Below are 15687 nucleotides of genomic sequence, written 5' to 3'. Positions count from 1 at the left end.
TTTTGTCTTCTTTAGAAGAGCTGGTTTTCTAAAGAACAAACTCCTTTTGGAGCCGCGCAGGTGTGAGCGCTATTTATCAAATGATAAGAGTGACATAAGCATAATAAAAGTTAATTTGGGGGCTAAACTAAATTTGGGGGCGCTGGGCGGATCTTTGCACCCCGGCAGCGCATGCGCTAAAGATGAATTCAACAGTCTCGCAGGCACCTATACATTAAAGCTGCACTTTTAAGCGTGTAAGAATTCAGCGAAGTACTAGGCCGTAATATAGTACTTACTACACCAGTACCCTATTTTCTTTTCTTCTTCTTTTTTAAGAAAAGCAGCTTCAGGAGAGGGGAATTTGAAAAAGAGAAGGGCTGGGGAGGAGGAGTGTTTAAGCTTTGCCCTGTCTGCAGTTTCTCTATTCCAAATTCTACCACCCACAACACTTTTTCTCCTGTAACAAATACTGTCTACATTATTGATCCAGCAGAAGGTGGGTAGATTTGGGTAAAGCTGCAGACTGGCAGAAATTCAGCAGCACACAAACACAGCTTCTCCACCCCAAACTTCCTGCTTTTTAAACCTGTGGCAGGGTTCCCTTCCACACATCCCAGATATTTTGGTCCGCACAATGGAAGAGAGGATGGGTGAAATTATTAATAGATTGATAATGTCGTCATTTAACATGAGACAATGCTTGATACATATCCTGGCATACCAGAGGTCAATTTTGAATGCCCAAGCTTATCTTGGAATGCATAGGAACATAGGAAGCTGCCTTTATACCGAGTCAGACCATTGATCCCTATTGCTCAGTATTGTCTACACTGACTGGCAGCCCCTCTCCAGGGTTTCAGGCAGAAGCCTCTCCCAACCTTGCCTGGAGATGCCAAGGATTGAACCCGGGACCTTCTGCGTGTAAATCAGATGCTCTACCACTGAGCTACGGAACTTCCCTAAGTGGAGAAAGAGGGAAATGCTCTTGAGAAGGTGCTGAGTGACTGCAAAGACTCATCCTCACACCCCCACCCACCACCCCGTGTATCAGGGAATTGTGGAATTGTGTTTTTGCAGCTCACAGAGCAGTGTTCCCAGACAGACTAGAGCTATGCCATCTCCCTTTCTAGAAATTAAGCCCCTGGGGCGGGGGTGGAGAGAGAGAGAGAGAGAGAGAGAGAGAGAGAGAGAGAGAGAGAGAGAGAGAGAGAGAGAGAGAGAGAGAGAGAGAAGGTTGCAATGTTTTTCCTGTCGTACGTGTGGTCCCAAGGACAGCAATGACATCACTTTCACTTTCGTCATCAAAGATGGCCACCAAGGACACCTCATACTCTGTGCTTGGCAGAAGGCCTTCGATCTCGTACGTGTCCACCTCTCCGCTGAGAACGATCTGAAGGAGGCAAAACGGCAGATAGAAAGACAAATCATCCGTCTCAGCTGCTCAGTGGATTTGTGACTCATACATACAACTCTGGGACCTGCAATAACATGTTGCGGTGTGGATTGCTCCAGCCAGCCAGTCATGCCCATTTCCAGAATACTCCGTTCCATTTCCTCGCCTTTCCCCCCCTCCAGTTTTCCATCCCTACTCCCACTCTTAAAAAAGAATATGTTCAGTCCTCATCAATCTCTTTGGGGGTTTGCCCCCTCCTTAGAGTTGCTCTTTTCCCCCATCATTGGCTCCAGTACATTTCTGAACACAATTCAAAGTGTTGGTGCTGACCCTTAAAGCCCTAAACGGCCTCAGTCCAGTATACCTGAAGGAGCGTCTCCACCTCCATCGTTCAACCTGGACACTGAGGTCCAGCTCTGAGGGCCTCCTGGCAGTTCCCTCACTGTGATAAGTGAGGTTGCAGGGAACCAGACAGAGGGCCTTCTTGGTAGTGGTGCCCGCCCTGTGGAACGCCCTCTCATCAGATGTCAAGGAAATCAACAACTATCTGACTTTTAGAAGACATCTGAAGACAGCCCTGCTTAGGGAAGTTTTTAATGTTTGATGTTTTATTCTGTTTTTAACGTTCTGTTAAGGGGGACACGGGTGGCGCTGTGGTCGAAACCACTGAGCCTTGGGCTTGCCGATCAGAAGGTTGGCAGTTCGAATTCCCATGACGGGGTGAGCTCCCATTGTTCAGTCCCAGCTCCTGCCAACCTAGCAGTTCGAAAGCACGAAGTGCAAGTAGATAAATAGGTACTGCTCCAGCGGGAAGGTAAATGGTATTTCTGTGTGCTGCTCTGGTTCGCCAGAAGCGGCTTTGTCATGCTGGCCACATGGCCCGGAAGCTGTACGCCGGCTCCCTCGGCCAGTAAAGCAAGATGAGCGCCGCAACCCCAGAGTCGTCTGCAACTGGACCTAACGGTCAGGGGTCCCTTTACCTTTTAATGTTTTGTTGAAAGCCGCCCAGAGTGGCTGGGGAAACCCAGCCAGATGCGCAGGATAGATATAAAAAATTAATATTAAATATTAATATTAAAGGGTTTTTGCACTTCTGTGAATCCTCAGTTTCCCCTGAGCCTGCTCATAGTTCCCTCTTGTGCACAGATGTTTTCGTTTTGGCCAAAAGAAAAAGGACCAGTACAGTCGTACCTTAGAAGTCAAAGGGAATCTGTTCTGGAAGTCTGTTCAACTTCCAAAACGTTTGAAAACCAAAGCACGGCTTCCGATTGGCGGCAGGAAGCTCCTGCTGCCAATCAGAAGCGGCAGAAGCCCCGTCACACGTTTGGCTTCCCAAATAACATTCAAAACACTTCCGGGTTTCGATCATTCAGGAACCAAAACGTTCGAGAGCTGAACTCCAAGGTACAACTGTACTTGGAGCATGAGGTTGCTGTTAATATACAGGATAACACATGAGAAGTAAGAACAGTCACCTCTTCGCCTTCTTCCCCACCCAGTGGAATCCATGCCAGTCGAAGAAGGGCAACGTCTGAGGATGGCAGCTTCCAGCTGACTCTAAAGCTGTCTGTTGATACTTCGTGTATTTCCAGATACTGGGGAGATGGAACTTTTTCTGCAAGATAGTATCACATCGGAAAGAAAACTTGTTATAAGGATTACTGAGTTGATTGAAGAGAAGCACTAGGAAAGCTCTCCAAGGCACCCTATAAACAGGGCCGGCTCTTCGTAGACCCCCGGTGGCGCAGTGCACCATGGCGCGGGGCTGGTAAGCTGGGCGCCGGCCTGGCAAGGTGGGTGCCGCGCGGCGGAGCGATCTCCGCCCCTCAGCACCGGGGCGCGCGATCTGCTCAAGACGGCCCTGCCTATAAACATGGTAGAATTAATTGGGATGTCTTTGTTCCATTTCCAGAAACTAGAGCAACCAAGAGAGGAGGACAGAATCTCATGGAGTGGTTTTCATTTAAGTTCTTTGGCACAGGGCATTGCTTAGCCTTAAGAGGTTCAAATTTGACCGAATTGTGTTTTGTTTTTTGCGGTTCAGAACACCCCAATGCAACTGAATGCTGGAAAGAAACTTTTTCTGAAAGGAATTCTGAGGAGTTTACTTCATCTGCATAATGTATTCAGCAAACTGGCAAAACCCAACTTGCCTCCAGCTATCCAACATTTAAATGCCTCTCTTTCTTTCTGTAGCTACCTTTAGAAGATATTTGCATTTCTTTTAATTTCAAGTTTCTAAACTGCCGGGTGAATGAAAAGTCGAGGGGTTATTACGTTTCTTTTTTCCTTAAAAAAATAAAAGAATAAAATTGCAGTGCGAGACTGTTGCAATTACTTTTTTCCCCGGAAAAGCGAAGGAATATTACGGTTGCGCTTGGACAGAATTTCAGAAATGCTGCCAGACTTACTTGTGGTGAAGCTGCCAGTGAGTGCCTCAGACTGCCCTTCGTCATAGAGGGAGAAAATAGCTACAGTATACTCAGTGAGGGATGTCAGGCTCTGCAGAGTGTGTGTTGAAACACGGCCAACCTCTTCCTGCAAAATGAAAGGAGTCCCGTCAATCAGAAACCATGTGGAGAGGCAAAACTCAGCTGGATTGCACCGTCTAGATCAGGATGCAAAAGGCAGGCTTGTATTGAGCTGTGTGAGTTTCCTAACAGCTGAAGACAGCCTTCTGGACGCCAGAATGTACCCTTCAGTGGTTTGGCAAAAGCCTCGTATTGTAGCAAGAAACGGAGTGCTTCCTCTCCCCCCACCCCACCCCCCCACCCGCCTTCAGCTACAGGGAAGAGACAAGGGAGAGAAAGGGGTGCTATACTCCTCTCCTGTTCACTGTCATAAAATACCAGATCCTGCTGCTGAAATGGACCACCAGGGCTTGGAAGGGAGGGAGGAAGCAGAGCACCTGTAAGACATATTTTTTTAAAAAAACAAACAAACCGCAAAGTGGTGTTTCTGTTTCAAGAGCCACGCAGTTGCTCCTTAACCACCTTTGGAAAGGTCCGTCCTACTTTCAACCCACAGGGTTGGTAGCAAGGAAGAGGAAAATTTGGCATCAAGGCTAACAGAAAATAAAGATGGACTCAGGGAGCAGGGGTGGAATCCAGGTTATGACATGCACGTTTTTCAAAGCCTTGAAACACATTTATCAAACAAAAATGCAGGTGTCTCCCCAGTTAGGCGGGGGTTATGTTCCTGGGCACCACACATATACATAAAATCGCATGGGGGGGCCCTTCGAAAAAGCTTGTAGACACCATCCAATTGGTCCCTCCAAACCTCCTTTCTCAAACTCTAACTCTCCACAGTCCTCAAAGGTCAGTGCAAAGGATCATGGGATTGCACTTAAAAATACTCCTGAGATTGCGTGCCATTTTCCTGCTCCTTTCAAGCCATTTTTGCCCCCTTTGTGGCTTTCTGCTGTTTAAATTGAATCATTTAAATATTTCGTGGCGTTTTCTGAGTTTCTAGAAGGTTATCTTGTGAGTGGTATTCCTTGGCATCCCTCTGGGCATGGAGCTGTTGTTCTTACGCAAAGAGAAGTACCGTACTAAATCTAATTACGATATCAGTAACTGACAGATTGCAAACAGGATATAGGTATTTGATAATACATTTGCTCCTTTAAAAAAAACAAAAACCTGTTTCTAAAAATCTGCTTACCTCATTGGTTTCTGTGCCATCTGTTTTGACATACATAATCCGATAGCCTTTCACCTTTTTAGAAGCAGGATCCCATGTGACCTTTGCTGAATTGTGTCCCACATTTGAAAACGTCAAGTTCTGTGGTGGGCTTAAAGGTACTGGAAAAGATAGAGGGAAGTTCAAATTACAAACTTTTTTTAAAAAAATAAAAAAAATCTGTATCTCTTAAACATGTAGAAAGAAAGAAAGCACATTGAAAAGAAAACATGAACTTCATATGCTCGAATTCAAGCTGAATTAGTCCCAATCACTTCAATGGAAGTCAGCAATCATTCCAACAGCTGGTATGTAACCAGCCCCTGGGAATGTTTTCAGACTGTCAAAATGTGCAAGTTGCATGCTTTTTTCTCCCCGTGTAACAAAGTGCATACATGCCATATACCACATTTTTCCATGTATAAGACTAGGCTTTTCTCTTTAAAAAAATATGTTTAAAATTGGGGGGTCATCTTATACATGGATACAATCTCCTCCCATTTTCTTAATTTGGAGGCCCCCCAAAAAGGGGGCATTATTATACACAGGGGCGTGTTATCTACGGAAAAATACAGTATGCTAATTTTCTTTCTGCGTGGAGGGTTATTTATTTGTTTTCATCGGAGGGAATCCAAACATACAAATCCCTCTTTCCCTGGCAGTCTAAAGCAGAACTGTCCAGGTAGAGTTTAAAGTGCGGTTTATGTACACCAACACTTACTCAGTGGCCCTCTCAACCAGAATCATGGCTCTGTGTCTGTCACATCCCTCTTCTCATGGAGAAAAATGCATCTCGAATCCAACAGAGCAAGGAGAGGAAACCAGAAACTCTCCAGACTGTTTGGACTACAGCCTCCATCATTTCTGGCTGCAAACACACCATACATGACTCCTCACAAAGAATCCTGGGAACTGTAGTTTGTCCAAGGTACTGGAAGCTGCAATTCTGTAAGGAATGAACCACAGTTCTCAAGATTCTTTGGGAGAAGTTGGTATAATGTGTAGGTCCCCCTAGACCTCTGGATGAGAGCTGTTGTGCAGCAATATCTTGAGGACCACAGGTTCTCCCATCCTTGTTATAGTGAAGAAAGCAGTTGGAAGTAATTATGAGCAAAAACAAAAACAACCCAGTCAGCTGGGAAAGGATTAAGCACTGTATTACCCCCTCGAAGAAAAAAACAAACCACAGTCTCACAAGGCTGTATTATTTACATTTAAAAACCTCTTTTCCTTGCACACATTTGTAACGTTGCATGCAACTCACTCTCTGATTTCATGACTACATGTTTACTAGCATAAGCTGTTTTGAATGAAAAAGTCTGGATCCTTTCATAACACAACAGAAAAACGTAGCAGCTGAGGAACTTCTGGCTTTAGACACAATTTTCTAGGGAAATGTTCAGCGCAAGCCATGCGAAAATGAAAACATTGGATTGGCATGGAATCAAAGAGACAGCACATGAGATACTTCCGCTGGAACTGTGCCTTACATGTTATTACACCCGTGTAATAACAAGGACCTAAGGAGTTTCACAGGACCCAGGTGGCGCTGTGGGTTAAACTACTGAGCCTAGGGCTTGCCGATCAGAAAGTCGGCGGTTCGAATCCCCGTGACGGGGTGAGTTCCCGTTGCCCGGTCCCTGCTCCTGCCAACCTAGCAGTTTGAAAGCACGTCGAAGTGCAAGTAGATAAATAGGTACCACTCTGGTGGGAAGTTAAATGGCGTTTCCGTGCGCTGCTCTGGTTTGCCAGAAGCGGCTTTGTCATGCTGGCCACATGACGTGGAAAAGCCGGCTCCCTCGGCCAATAAAGCGAGATGAGCGCCGCAACCCCAGAGTCGTCCGTGACTGGACTTAATGGTCAGGGTCCCTTTACCTTTACCTTTAAGGAGTTTCACATGAACCTCCCCTATGAACTGAAAGATCGGGGGCCTGAGTAATCTAGCCAGGGCTAACCCTACCATTAGGCAAATTGAAATGACTGCCTCAGGAAGAAGCAATCACTTTAAAGGCCCCTGACCATTCCCATGTGATGGAAGGCAGATAAATGTATGGTACCCAGCCTGCCAGACTGTCATGTTTGTTTGTTTCAGGTGCAGTGATGTAAGAAGAACTGCTAGTCCATTTAGCTTCCTTATATGGAATGGAGAGGGGTGCTACCTTCTGGAGAACGCCTGCCAATCAGTCCAGAGAATATTGAGTTAGATGGACCAATGATGTGACTCAGATAAGGCAGGTCTCTGCCCAGGGGGGCAAAGAAAATATTTTCATGGAGGGTAAAATTAGCAGGACAATGCTCTTCAATATCTTAAAACTAAATACAAACAAAAAGAAGAAGCAATGCATTGTGGTTACTTTGTTCTACTCCATCATAACCAGATATTTTGGTGGTTCTGGGGGATATTCATAAATGGTGCCCACCTGCCTTCCCTAAATGATGCCTGTGGGAATCAATACTCTACACCAGACTTTAATCCCAGAAATTCATTTTCAAACAAGCAAACCTCTCCTAGAGTTTTGCTCCTGGAGCATTGAATCACCTACATGTTGTTTCTTGTCCTGTAAGCGGGTCACTGGCTTCCTCTCCAAACATTGCATAAACTGTGACCGTGTATTCTGTGTTGGGCAGAAGACCCTCCAGTTCAATGTCTGTTGAGCTTTCTCCAATTTTCATCTGCGGATGAAACAATGGGATGGTTCATCATATATAAAACCAAAGAAGCAGCATAAAAGGGGGAGGAGGGAGGCCTTATTCCCCAAGGGGAGGGGAGAGGCCTTATTTATTTAGTCAATTTTGGGTACTTGAAAGTCTCCTCTGCAAAGCCAAGTAAGGAGGGAGTGGAATCACAGATCCAGAACTCTTGGGAGACAAATGGCAACTGGGCGGAGGTGTGTTATGGGGGAAATGTTAAACACCCTTTTGTCTGCCACTTCCCCTCATAAATCACTGCCTCCTGATACAGTTTTGCAGAGGAGAAGCAGCAACTGAGGTTTGAATATATGAAATGGAGGGAAAACATACAAGGCCAGCCTTGTGATGCATGAGAGTGAAGGAATCTGCCTCAGGGAGAAGTACCAAGATGGAGAAAGAGACATGGGAAGGTTGGAACCAGTATCTTAAAGGTACAACAAGACTTCTGAAAGTGTTGGCTTTATCCAGAGGTGGGAGTACCATTTGGGATCTGATCTTGAGTCAGAACCAAGTACATGTTGTATTGCCCACAGAGACACAGTACAATGGTTCGTTTTAAGGACTAGAAACAACCACCCAGCCCCTCCCTATTGGAGGTACATTTAGTACAAAGTAACAGTAAAATCATCTCTAATATGTACAACGTATTGCTGGACTGGGAGGTTAAAGATGAAATGGTAAACAATGGAAACAATGACCAAATGGGCGATAGACCTGGGGGAAATCATACAGTTTGAACAGTGGGAAAAATTATGGAAGAAATCTTGGAAATTCACGGCTGAGGAGGGGATCAAAGAAAATATGATTAAAATGTTCTACAAATAGTATATGATACCCATTAAAATACATAAAATGTATGAAACGAAGGATAATCTTTGCTGGAGATGTTGGAAAGAGGTGGGAACATTCATGCATATGTGGTGGCATGGTGGAGTAATTAAAGCTTTTTGGAACCAGGTTTTTGAAGAAATTAAAAAAAATTGAAATATAATATAAAGAAAAATCTGGAATCCTTCTTATTGGGAATGGTAGATGAGGGAATAAATAAACAAGATGAGAAATTATTCCTTTATGCAGTTGCTGCGGCAAGAATATGGATTGCAACATATTGGAAGAAACAAGAAGCAGCAAAAATTAAGGAATGGCAAGAAAAAGTATTTAGTTATATAGATTTGGATAAGCTAACAGATTCAATTAGAGGAAGCAGCAAACAAAAATTCTATCAAAGCTGGGGGAAATTTGGGGAATATATGAAAAAACAATGCCCCACATTGAGGTCTTGGATTTATTTCTAGTGCTTCGTACTGAATAACTATTATACTATAGAATGTGATGTGATGAGATAAAATGTTGAATTAAGAGACATAGGAATGCAGTAAAGGCAAATACTTTAATGACTCGAGAGGATGAGAGGTGGAAGTTTAATGATTTTGTGTTAAGTTGTAAGATTTTGTTTTTTTGTATGATATGTTCAATATGTTTTTGATTTATTTGATTTGTTCGTTTGATTTGTATGTGTCTAATTTTTAAATTCAAATAAAGATTTTTTTTAAAAAGAAAAGAAAAGAAAGAAATAGAAACAACCACCCAGTATGCAGGTGAGAGGAGGAAGATGAGGAGACCTCTGCACAAAAGGCCTCAAGGTTCCCCTTGTGAGATTGCAGTTGTTGTTGCAACAATAAAAGAAAACACACCTCAAAATGGTAGCTGGAATAAGATGGTTGTGGAGATGGCAGCTATGATTAGTGTATTTAAGAATTATTTCCATAGGGTGAGGTTTAGTTACCGCTAATGCAGTTTGCAATTTGAAGTGAGTCTTTCTGTCCCCTTGAGCTTCTTTACTGGATGTAGTAATAATAATAACAATAAAGGCTGACTTATTTGTTGAAAATCTGTCTATAGGGTGAGGTTCTCGAGCTTGCTGATTTCAGCAAGTTTCCATTGTAGGGGGTACATGCCCATAGCTACAGATCATGCAAAGAACAAAGCACAAGTCTATGCGAGCTCTCTACACCCTTACCAGAGCCTTGCATGCCTTTGCATGTTGTTAAGTCTCCTTCTCTGAATGGGAATAAATGCAATTTCAAATACACAAACTGAGCAATGGGGCAGAGATGGTGCCCCTTCACACTGTCTAAAGGGGCAGGTTTTGTTCACCAAGTCAAGAAAATGCATACTGGTTCTGACAATGGAGAGAAGGATTTGAAGATTCCAGTCTTTGCAGTTTCTCATTCTGCTGATCTTAAATTCAACTCTTTACATTTTACAGCTATTTGTGATTTTCCCACCCTTTAAAAAATCCTAATGAAAATCCACCAGTATTTCAATGCAGTTTTACCCTAATGCAGTTTTATCCTAATAAATACATTTTATATGCCAGCTTGGCTAACGTGAAACATTTCTGCAAATCATTTCCCCCAATTTGATGCATTTTGGTGTGCTATTTTCAATAAATTCTTTATTTTTATGTACACTTTCCACTAATATATACATTGTTTTGTAAGCATTGTTCGGTTGGAAAACTGCATCGCAAAATTCAGGTGTGTGTGAATTTCAAGGGATAGTTGTGCTTTGGTTCACATGTAGTTTCAGAAAGTGCAATTTTTTTGGGGGGGGGTGGCTTTAAATGTGTAATGAATCAATACTCTCCTCTGTCTCTAATTCTGACTAAATCTTAGAAATTACCAAGGGCCAAAACAACATGTTTCGTGTGTAGAATGCAGCTACATATTTGGTTTTTCTTTAATCAATAAATTACAGGTAATTGCGAGCACAGCAAGCTGGGAGGGAATGAGTTTCACCTCTCTCCTCTGCAGCCACAATTCAGAAAAAAATTCTATACACACCCATCCACACAGCGACAAGGTTTAGGCACTGTCTACACATCCTGCTTTTAGAAGAACATGTAAGTCCAAAAAAAGTGTTCTGTGGAGGCAGTGAAACTTTTCAAGAAAATAAGCACACACTTTGATGAGAAGATTCATCATGTCCTTAGAATTATAGAGTTGGAAGGGCCCGCAATGGCCATCTAATCCAACCCCCTGCAATGCAGGAATCTTTTGCCCAATGTGGAGCTCGAACCCATGACCTTATTCCAGTGGCGAACGGTGCCGCTTGGCAAGCTCACCTCCTTTTCATCTGCAGCCAGCCCATCCGTGAGAGGAGCGTACAGAATCATATAGCCGGTTGCACCGGCTACTCTGTTCCATTTTACTCTCATGCTGCTGTGAGACACGTCATACAGCTCCAGATCCGAGGCCATTGGCAAGGCGACTGCAGGGGGTGGGGTGGGGAAACAATATACAGTTACTTAGAGGAGAGCAGCTGAAATAAAAATGATTCTCTAACAGTAAATTCAATGCTTTCTTTGACTCAGGAATGAACGACCAACTTTGTTTGAACAGTGCTGACAAGGAAGAGCTGCAGCAAATGATTGATGCAAGGGCTTTAAGATGAATGAGGCACAAAATAGCTTACAGTGGTACCTCGGATTATGAACACGATTGGTTCCGGAAGTCTGTTCATAAACTGAATCGTTCATAAACTGAAGCGAACTTTCCCATCGAAAGTAATGGAAAGTGAATTAATCCGTTCCAGATGGGTCCGCGGCGTTCGTAAACCAAAAACTCATAAACCGAGGTGTTCATAAACCGAGGTTCCACTGTATTTCTTTTGTGCTGCTATATGTATGGGAGGTACTGCCTGAAAATATAATTGCACTTCTAATTATTGGTCATTTTGGATCATGTTTCTTATTTTTCTGTTAGATTCCTCATTTATCTTACTGGGATTAATATGGTGATGGAGGCATAGTGCAAAAGGTTTAGGTTTAGTAGATATTAGGATTTCATTAGAACGTGGATGTTATAACTGGGATATGTTATAAGACTCTGGAGGGTCTCCCATGATGTTATTGTTGACCACTTCTCTCTGCACAAGGGCAGGGAACCTGTGGCTCTCCAGATGTTCTTGGACTCCAAGTCTCAACAGCCTCAGCCAGCACAGCCAATGGTCAGAACTGATGAGATTCGGAGTCTAGCAATATCTAGAGCAGGCATCCCCAAACTTCGGCCCTCCAGATGTTTTGGACTACAATCCCCATCTTCCCCAACCACTGGCCCTGTTAGCTGGGGATCATGGGAGTTGTAGGCCAAAACATCTGGAGGGCCGCAGTTTGGGGATGCCTGGTCTAGAAGATCACAGTTTTTCCATCCCTGGTCTGACCACCCCACCAACACCAAACATGCACTTATCTTTAATATTTTCCATGTCTCTAACGCTCATGGCATGAATTAATTTATCTCCATGGATGGCTGTTCAGTCGATATTTCGTTTCCTGCAACCTATACACATATGTGTAGGTTTTCATATTTGCCGTTCATTTCAATCTGTCACCATCTTCCAATGAGGTCAAATATGTAAACTATATTTCCCCCCGCAAACTCTCAAAGGCAGCATTAAGATATATATGAAATGGAGTGATTAATTATTTGCACATTTCCAGAATATTGCTTTATGACACTCAAGCAAAGATTTGTTAAAACAGTGCTTGGAGACATTCAGCCTTGGGCAGTTGTGCGATCAGTTCTGAAAAATGTATAGGGCTGGGCTTAGTCAGAACTTGAAAAGTGACTTTGAAAGTGCGCCAGGTGCTATGGGATGTGATGTTACTGCGTCAGTATGCAGCAATATTACCATGGAGTTACTCATTAACCAAATCCTGGCCTACACATAACTTAATTCTTATGCAGTGCAGTCCAACGCATGTCAACTCAGGAGTAAGTCCCACTGGGAATAATGGAGCTCTTTCCCAAATGATCCACCTACACAGATGTTGCCCGCAGGGTCTCTGTATGATTCACTGCCCCTCCCTTGGTGGGAGCCATTTCTGTTGTGTCACTGCCTCAGGTGTGATTGGATTGAGAGATGCAACAGAGCGAGGTATAGCTAATAAAGGTAAAGGACCCCTGGACGGTTAAGTCTAATTGAATTTGACTATGGGGTCCATAGTACGTATCCATTCTTAAGGAAATCAGCCCTGAGTGCTCACTGGAAGGACAGATCCTGAAGCTGAGGCTCCAATACTTTGGCCACCTCATGAGAAGAGAAGACTCCCAGGAAAAGACCCTGATGTTGGGAAAGATTGAGGGCACAAGGAGAAGGGGACTACAGAGGACAAGATGGTTGGACAGTGTTCTCGAAGCGACCAACATGAGTTTGACCAAACTGCGGGAGGCAGTGGAAGACAGGAGTGCCTGGCATGCTCTGGTCCATGAGGTCACGAAGAGTCGGACACGACTAAATGACTAAACAACAACAAATGGGGTGCAGCGCTCATCTCTGCTTTCAGGCCAAGGGAACCGGCATTTGTCCACAGACAGCTTTCTGGGTCATGTGGCCAGCATGACTAAACTGCTTCTGGCACAATGGGACACTGTGACAGAAGCCAGAGCGCACAGAAACGCCATTTACCTTCCCGCCACAGCAGTACCTATTTATCTACTTGCACTGGTGTGCTTTCAAACTGCTAGGTTGGCAGGAGCTGGGACAGAGCAACGGGAGCTCACCCCCATCACACAGATTCGAACCGCCGACCTTACGATTGGCAAGCCCAAGAGGCTCGGTGGTTTAGACCACAGCGCCACCGCAGCCCTGTGAGGGCAGGGTATAAGCTCAGAGGTGGACCACCTGCTTTTCAGGATCAGTCCTGAAATGGCATTGAATGGCATTTCCCATTAAAGGTTTGGCTAGCAGATGACGGGCCCCAGAGCTTCTGCCAGTCACAGGAGACACAGGCCTTCATTTGTAGGCAGATTCTTTTGAGGTTTGCACCGAGGAAGCAGCAAGATGCAGGAAATCTCTCGCATCCAGCTGCCCCCATAAAGCAGCGGTATTCGTCAAAAATGCTTTTTCCAAAAAAAAGAAAAGGAAGAAATATAAAACTGGGTCTGTAGGTAAGAGCATGTCAAGACACAAACCTCTTAAAAGCATCACGAAAGATATGGTGCTTAAGCATAAATAAAAGACTCTTCTGCATGCTGCTTGGAATGCAGAGCACACACACACACTTCTAGAAATACCATGATAGGCACAAGCACCACATAATTACTCCTTCCTGGGTGATAGCTGAGGATTGGCACCAGGCATGGAAGCAGACCTTCCATTCCCTTACTTGAACAACCTAGAATCAACCGTCAGAGAAGGAGTTGGAGGGAAAGTTCTTATCAGGAGCCCTGCTGGTTTGTGGCTGGAGGATTAATCTCACTAGTCAACAACAAGCAACAAGATAAAAGCTGACCCCCAAGGACAGGTGTGGTTTATTTGAGTGAAAGCACACCAAGGCTGTGATCCAGTGCATATTTACTTAGGAGTGAGTCCTACTGAACTGTGTGGTACTTGGCATAGGCCAAGGCTGGTCAAGTGAGGCTTCGTGGTCGATTCCGGCCACTTGTTCTTAGCGCAGAAACCAGAGGGTAGCAACTGCTAATGCAAATGTGGGTTTGGGTTAATGTGGATTTAACATTCTCATTGCAAGCCAACTGGAACAAGAGACACTTTAAGCCTCATGCATGGTGAAAAGTCAAACTGAGGCCAGAGCTACAAGCTTGGGGTTCTTTTGACAGCAAGGTAAGCTTGTGGTTAATTTTACAAGCACTTTTTGCAAGGGGTGGCTCTTAAATGAAACAGACTTCACCTGAGAACAAAGAAGTTACTATGTCAGAGAAAACAGTTCATATGCTAACCATTTTCCTGACGCAGAAGCTTTTTGGTTATTCCCAGAGGGGTCTTTCTCATGCAAGTACCACTCTATTTCAAAGTAAGGTGGTCAGATCCCAATGAATGGGCTTTACTGCCTCATTAAGAAAGTAAAGCATTTGCTCTGACATGACAGGATTGCCTCTGATTCTCCCCCAATAACTTTTCTTGAGAGAGCACCCATCCCCAGTTCAGATTTCACATTTTAAAATCAGCATTATGTAGCCTGACCATGGGAGAGGGGCACCTTTACAGGTAAACTTATCCAAAGGAGAATGACAGGGGGAAGGAGATAATTCCTCCCCAACTCATGCTTCCCATAAGGCATCTGGCTGGCCACCGGGAGAACAGGATGCTGGACTAGATGGGCCATTGGCCTGATCTGGCAGGTTCTTCTCATGTTCTTAAACCTGGAGTTACTAAATGTACTGGAAGCATTGCAGAAACCCTGTTCAGGTATTCTAAACCCTTCATGCAATGAGAGAGAGAGAGAGAGAGAGAGAGAGAGAGAGAGAGAGAGAGAACACCAAGGTACCAGCTCCATCAACCAAATACATTCCTGATTCAGATACATTCCTACCACCCTCCAACAGCTGGAGGGAGAACTTTTGAAGTGGGCAGCCTATTTTTAAACCCATGGAAGCAGTAGGTTTCCGAGCACAATTCAAAGTGTTGGTGCTGCCCTTTAAAGCCCTAAACTGCCTTGGTCCAGGATACCTGAAGGAGTGTCTCCACCCCCATTGTTCTGCCCGGACACTAAGGTCCAGCGCTGAGAGCCTTCTGGCGGTTCCCTCGCTGAGAGGAGCCAAGTTACAGGGAACCAGGCAGAGGGCCTTCTCGGTAGTGGCACCTGCCCTGTGGAACGTTCTCCCACCAGATGTCAAAGAGAAAAACATCTGTCAGACTTTTAGAAGACATCTGAAGGTAGCCCTGTTTAGGGAAGCTTTTATTGTTTAACAGACCATTGTATTTTAATATTTTGTTGGAAGCTGCCCAGAGAGGCTGGGGAAACCCAGCCAGATGGGTGGGGTATAAATAAATAAACTATTATTGTTGTTGTTATTATTATTATTATTATTACATGTATTCCATAACCTGGATTTTCCAAGCAGAGCAGGCTTTCCACTGCAGATGTTTGCCTCTAACTTGTGGGGGGTAGCTGGGAGGGCGACGGAGGGGGG

The 15687-nt window shown here is 44.3% G+C and overlaps 1 protein-coding gene across 6 annotated transcripts in view; it reads right to left on the bottom strand.

The window, feature by feature from the left end:
• COL14A1 (collagen type XIV alpha 1 chain) overlaps positions 1-15687 on the bottom strand; it is a 121862-nt gene that overhangs the window by 57111 nt on the left and 49064 nt on the right. For all 6 annotated transcript variants that reach the window (XM_088675874.1, XM_060277650.2, XM_035126180.3 and 3 more), the window contains 6 exons: positions 10878-11023; positions 7603-7732; positions 5042-5181; positions 3787-3913; positions 2851-2990; positions 1240-1372 (listed from right to left, as the gene is read on the bottom strand). In XM_088675874.1, the coding sequence (XP_088532000.1) occupies positions 1240-1372; positions 2851-2990; positions 3787-3913; positions 5042-5181; positions 7603-7732; positions 10878-11023 (816 nt within the window). The remainder of the gene's footprint in view (positions 1-1239; positions 1373-2850; positions 2991-3786; positions 3914-5041; positions 5182-7602; positions 7733-10877; positions 11024-15687) is intronic.

This window comes from Zootoca vivipara, chromosome 8 (genome assembly GCF_965207765.1).
Source record: "Zootoca vivipara chromosome 8, rZooViv2.hap1.1, whole genome shotgun sequence".
In the NCBI taxonomy this organism is placed as follows: domain Eukaryota; kingdom Metazoa; phylum Chordata; class Lepidosauria; order Squamata; family Lacertidae; genus Zootoca; species Zootoca vivipara.
This window is presented reverse-complemented; position numbering and strand designations above follow the sequence as displayed.